Here is a 6,000-nt window from a genome sequence, read left to right on the forward strand (position 1 = left end):
CTTAGAGATGATTTTGCAATGCTAATTTTTTTTCTTGGGACCATCGGAAAGAATGATATGGGTGGTCTTAACCCGCTCTGACTCAGCATGATGGCGCCCTCTCTCCATGGGGACTTGCTGTGTCAATACCTCCAGGGCCCAGAGCATGCCCAGCCTCAGGACTGAACCTCCAGACTCAGTAGCCAGAGAAATGCAGGTTTGACTCATGGTCTGTCACTCACCAGCTGTGAGGCCTTGGGCAAGTCACATCCCCTCAATCAGCTTCAGTTTCCTAATGTGTCATGTGCTTTGCTCAACTCCTGAGAAGGGAGGACACAGTAAGAGCTTAAGAAAGGTAAGCCTTGCTGCTGCATGAATCAGCTGATAAAACACATGGTGGCCTCATGGTTTGTTTTCTATTTGTCTCCACAAGATCTCCTAGAGCAAAACCGTATCTTTTCCATCCTTAAATTCTTCTGCTCTGGTCAACATGCTTTCAACATATGAACACACTCTGCACTTGTTGAAGGCAGGGTAATCCTTTGTTGAACAACTCTACTTGTAGGGATTCATTCTTTTTAGGAAAAACTAGAGCATCCATCTCCACTTGAATCCGAATTTGGCTCCACCTACAGCTGTCCATTGATGTTGGTTCTGCCTCTCCTGCCCCCAGGAAAAAACAGCATATGGTAGGGCCATGGGTATTTGGCACAGAAGTTAAGAAGCCAGTTGGGATGCCTGCATTCCATATTAATTGTCTGGTTTGAGTCCTGGCTACTCACTTGTGGTTCAGCTTCCTGATAACGCACTTAGGAAGGCAGCAGTTGATATCCCAAGTACTTGGATCCCTATCACCCATGTGGGGGACCTGTACTGAGTTCCAGGCTCCCAGCTTCAGCTTGGTACAGTCAGGCAGCAGGCCTGGAGAGGGCACACACAGAATGTGTGCTGAGTCATAGAAAGAAGCTGATGAAAGCGTTGCTGTGCAAGACCGATAATGTGGCTCAGTCCTAAGGTATGAGAAAGGGAGAGCTGACCAAAGAGCAAAGCTGAATTTTAGGGCTGCGGGAATGAGCAGTGCTGAACAGTTAGTTTGACACCATGGGTGGACACCTGGAAAATGACCACAAGACCCATAATAACCTAAGCCACTTTCTCATCTCCCTTCGCAGATGACCTGGACCTGGAAGAGCTGCAGCTGGACATTGAGAACTCCAAGCCCCAGCCCAGCGTCCAGTGCAGCCCCACTCCAGGTGAGATGTATGCCTGCAGTACAGACCTAGGAGCCAGGGAGGGAGCATCTGGCCACCTGGAGGAGCTGCCAGCTGGGATGGGCATGTCTGCAGCTACGCTCTAGGCACTGTGTCTGCCCAGCATCCCATCTGCTAGGGCAGGGTGGCATCTGCTGGAGGGGAACCCTGTGAGACCATGGGGTAGGGGGTTGGAGGATGGAGGGAAGGTAGACAGGCACCCTGATGAAGCAGCCAAATGGAAGATGCTGGAGAAAAGTGGTCTGCCTGAGGAGAGGCAAGAAGGAAGTGCTTGAGCCATAGCTCCTGAGCATCCCCTCACCATGACAACGTAGAAAGGCCTTGGAAGGTCACCCCCTCTGTCTCAGGAAGACTGTTTTCCCTAGTGAAAACACGAGGAGCCCTCTGCAGAACCCCCAGGGTAAGTCCTTAGCAGTCCACATAACCCTTAGAGCAGCAGAGGCCTACTTTAGAGTTGGATCTAAATCCAGCTGGCTTAAAAAAAAAATCTCCTTTCTGTTTGATACAGTTTAACCCAAGTTGTCTAGAGTGGACCAGTCCCTTTCCTTGCACACAGAATGCTAACAGGCCACCCCAGAAGGCAGGGGCGCGCTACCTACCGCGGGAACTGTTCTGAATGAACACCAAGCAGCCCACAGTTTGCTGCTGCTTTCTCCTCCCACCCTCACTTTCTGATTTTCCATCTTTCTTTGGCTCAGGCCTGTTATTTCCCCTTGCCTTCCCCTGCCTCCCCGCCAAAATGCTGGTCTGACCTTGTGGGATACCGGCTCTTTGTCCTTAATGACAACAGCACGCCCCCTAGTGCCAGCCTGGCACCAGGACATGGACCAGGCAAGTGGTGGTTTCTGCACACTACCGTGAAATCTTACCTCTGCAAGTGGTAAGATTGACTTACCACTGACTGTGAGGGATGAGGTAAAGGAGGCCGCTCCAAAAGACAAAGTCCGACTTGAGCTTTCCTTTTAAAGTATCTCATGCATATGATCAAACAAATAATAGTATATCATATGTGTATTTATATACAGCCATGCTTTGGGGCTATTGGAAATACTGGGAATAAGGCTATTGGAAAGTGTGCATATCAAAATTTTAATTTGAGGAGAACAAAAAGCTAGCTATGATAAAATACCAATATAGTTCAAACACAAACATATATACATATATGTAATTTTTTAACTGGAAGAAAACAGCTTAAATACTGAGCTTTTTCTGACAGGTGAGGTTATAAGCAGTGTTAATTTTCCACGTTATGTTTTCAAAGTTTCTATAATTATCATATATTATTTAGTCATCATAAATATATATATATATGTATATTAAAAACAGCCACACCTTTTTATTTAAGGGGATGTATAGTAACCGTGTAATGGAGACTATCATATCCAGATGTGAGGATACAATGCAGTATGCATCTCTACTTCCAGACAAAGATGGACTCCCAATGAAACTGTTTACTTTATCTTGACAATAGGATGCTGGACTCTGCCATCATCCATGCCCACAATGATGGACATATGACTGTGTATGAAGAACTATACTGTAGTAATGATATAGGGGAACTTCGTGGAGGGGGAGGGAATTGGAGAGGGGATAAGGGAAATCCCAGGGCCTATGGAACTGTATCATAAAATGATAATAAAAAGAAGTAAAAAAATTTTTTTTAAAAAGCACACACACCTCTCAAATTCCCAGACTACTTAACGATTCATTGAAGAATGAGAATTTGTAGCCAAAGAAAATGAAAACATTACAGTAAGTCCAAAGTTGAAAGGCAATTTCAGAACAGACTCTGGGGAGTGTTGGGAAATACCAGGACCTCACCCTGTTAGCGTGGAGACAGGTTGGGAGACCCCAGAAGTTACCCACATTTTAATTGCTTGCTTTCCTGATGGGCTGATGAGTATCTACTGTGATCCATCACCTGGTGAGGGGTCATCAGGGCTCTGTCCATGGGTTATTGAGCTCTGCCTGGGTACCCAGTGCCCAGTGGTGACTGTCTGGGTTCCCCTCACGCCTCTGTGTCTCGGCTCCCACCCTATTCCCAACTCTGATGCTGTCTCCCCTACTCCATGATGTCTTATCCATCCCTTCCTTCCAAAGATTGTTGCACAGATTGACTGTTTTGCCCAGCATTCCTTCAGTGCCTGAGGTAGCACTGTGTTAACGTGTGCTGTGGACAAGTCTGCTTCTGTTTCTGGGTAGATCGGGAAGAGTATAAATGTTCATCCTGTATGCAGCTCCTCTGTGTGTCCCCATGGTTTCTCTCCTTCAGCCCCAAATAGGAGTCCAAATGAAAGAGCAGGTCAGCCTCCCTCACAGTGGGGGCTCTCTGAGGTCAGAGACCAAGTCAGCTTTCCTTGGACTGGGGGGGCCTCTCTGAGTTAAGAGACCATGTCAGCCTCCCTTGGGCTGGGAATTCTCTCAGAACAGAAGAAGCTGCGTCATCTTTAGATGGAGGGTTCCCCGAGCGCAGAGGCTGGCCTCAGCCCAGGCCACAGTTCCAAGTCACCTCTGGACCAGAGCTAATGTGTGATCCTCTCTCCCGCAGGCCCCTTCAAGCCCTGTGAGCACCTCTTTGAGAGCTGGGGCATCCGCCTGGCCGTGTGGGCCATCGTCTTCCTCTCGGTGTTCTGTAATGGACTGGTGCTGCTGTCTGTGTTTGCCAGAAGGTCTTCGCCTCTGCCTCCAGTGAAGTTTGTGGTGGGTGCCATTGCAGGCGCCAACACCTTAACGGGAATTTCCTGTGGCCTTCTAGCCTCGGTTGATGCCTTGACCTTTGGCCAGTTCGCTGAGTATGGAGCCCACTGGGAGATGGGGCCCGGTTGCCGAGCCACAGGCTTCCTGGCAGTGCTTGGCTCAGAGGCCTCTGTGTTGCTACTCACTCTGGCCGCCGTGCAGTGCAGTATCTCTGTCTCGTGCGTCCGGGCCTACGGGAAAGCTCCGTCCCTAGGCAATGTTCAAGCCGGGGCCCTGGGCTGCCTGATGCTGGCAGGGCTGACCGCGGCTCTGCCCCTCGCCTCAGTGGGAGAATATGGGTCCTCCCCGCTTTGCCTGCCGTATGCCCCGCCTGAGGGCCAGCCAGCGGCCCTGGGCTTCGCTGTGGCCCTGGTCATGATGAACTCCTTCTGTTTCCTGGTTGTGGTTGGTGCCTACATCAAGCTCTATTGTGACCTGCCACGGGGCGACTTCGAGGCCGTGTGGGACTGCGCTATGGTGAGGCACGTGGCCTGGCTCATCTTTGCAGATGGGCTCCTCTACCTTCCTGTGGCCTTCCTCAGCTTTGCCTCCATGCTGGGTCTCTTCCCTGTCACCCCAGAGGCTGTCAAGTCTGTCCTGCTCGTAGTGCTGCCCCTGCCCGCCTGCCTCAACCCACTGCTCTACCTACTCTTCAATCCCCACTTCCGGGATGACCTTCGACGGCTCTGGCCCTGCCCAGGCAACTCAGGGCCCCTGGCCTACACCGTGACCCATGAGCTGGAGAAGAGCTCCTGCGATTCCACCCAGGCCCTCGTGGCCTTCTCCGATGTGGATCTCATTCTGGAAGCTTCAGAGGCTGGGCAGCCTCCTGGACTGGAGACCTATGGCTTCTCTTCAATGACCCTCATCTCCTGTCAGCAGCCAGGAGCCCCAAGCCTGGAGGGTAGCCATTTTGTGGAGCCAGAGGGGACCCACTTTGGGACTCCACAACCATCTGTGGATGGAGAACTACTGCTGAGGGCAGAGGGAGTCCCGTCTTCTGTGGGTGATGCCTTCTGGTGCTCCAGCTCAGCCTTTGGCTCACACGTGTAACTGTCCCTCCTTACCCCTTCTCTTCCCATCTCCTCCTTCTCTCCCTCCCTCCTCCATGATGACGGCTGCTTGTACAATGAACACAACCAAAACTCAATAGTGGGCTGCAAGGCAGGATGGCCATCCCTGGCTCCAATAGTCTCTCTCACACAGCCATAACCAGCTATGGCCTCCCAGTCTAGTTTCCCTTTGGCCTTCCTCAGCCTCACTGTCACTCTAGGCTTCTTCCTGTCACGTCTGAGGCTGTGTACAAGAGACCTGGATGTTGGCCTGCTTAAGTTAGACGATAGGACTGCAAGCCCAGGCTCAGAACTCAGTGGCCGGGGAGACCACCCGGACAAAGGCCTGGAAGGGGACCACAAAGGCACCTGGGCATCTCCCCAAGACTCATGAATTAGAAAGTATGTCCCATATCCCATTAATCATGACAAACACCACACCAAAGGGGTTTTCTATTAAAGCAAGCTTTGGGAGCAATCACATGTTATGTTTCTTTTATAGTGATTCTTGGGGCCTGTTCATACAGATGAAGGCCCTGAGAAGTTCTGCAGCAGTGAAATCCATTGAACTCCATTTAACCAAGTTCCTGCAGGCTATTGGACAGCCATTTTTCATTTGCTTGTTTCTTTTTCATGGGATACTGGATAATAACTCACAGCATTTAGCATCACTCTCTCTGGGACTCAGCTCTGATCCTAGGAATTCCACCCCAGAATTAGGTGCGAGAGGCAAACGATGAGCCCATCAGCCCGGAAGGACCCCCACTTCTTATTTCCCACTCCTCCTCCTTACCCAGGGAGCAACAGGGAGGCCTGCCGTGATGACTCCAGCCTTTGCCCTGTGAGTGGGGGCAAGAAGAAAGGGCTCCTGGAGTGCTTCCAGCCCCTTCCGCCCCTCGAGCATCAGGGAAGCCTCTGGCCCCACAGGAGAGGCAGGGGAGCCCCTAGCCATCTCAGTTCCC

At 51.0% G+C, this 6,000-nt stretch overlaps 1 protein-coding gene across 1 annotated transcript in view; it reads left to right on the plus strand.

Annotated features, from left to right (window-relative positions):
• The window catches only part of LGR6 (leucine rich repeat containing G protein-coupled receptor 6), a 100,544-nt gene extending 95,505 nt beyond the window's left edge, over window positions 1–5,039 (plus strand). The window contains exons 17-18 of the mRNA XM_040985786.1: window positions 1,152–1,232; window positions 3,799–5,039. Of these exons, the coding sequence (XP_040841720.1) occupies window positions 1,152–1,232; window positions 3,799–5,039 (1,322 nt within the window). The remainder of the gene's footprint in view (window positions 1–1,151; window positions 1,233–3,798) is intronic.
• The last annotated feature ends 961 nt before the right edge of the window (window positions 5,040–6,000 follow it).

The sequence above is a fragment of the Ochotona curzoniae genome, unplaced genomic scaffold (assembly GCF_017591425.1).
Source record: "Ochotona curzoniae isolate NIBS_2020 unplaced genomic scaffold, NIBS_Ocur_1.0 contig_430, whole genome shotgun sequence".
NCBI classification, from domain to species: domain Eukaryota; kingdom Metazoa; phylum Chordata; class Mammalia; order Lagomorpha; family Ochotonidae; genus Ochotona; species Ochotona curzoniae.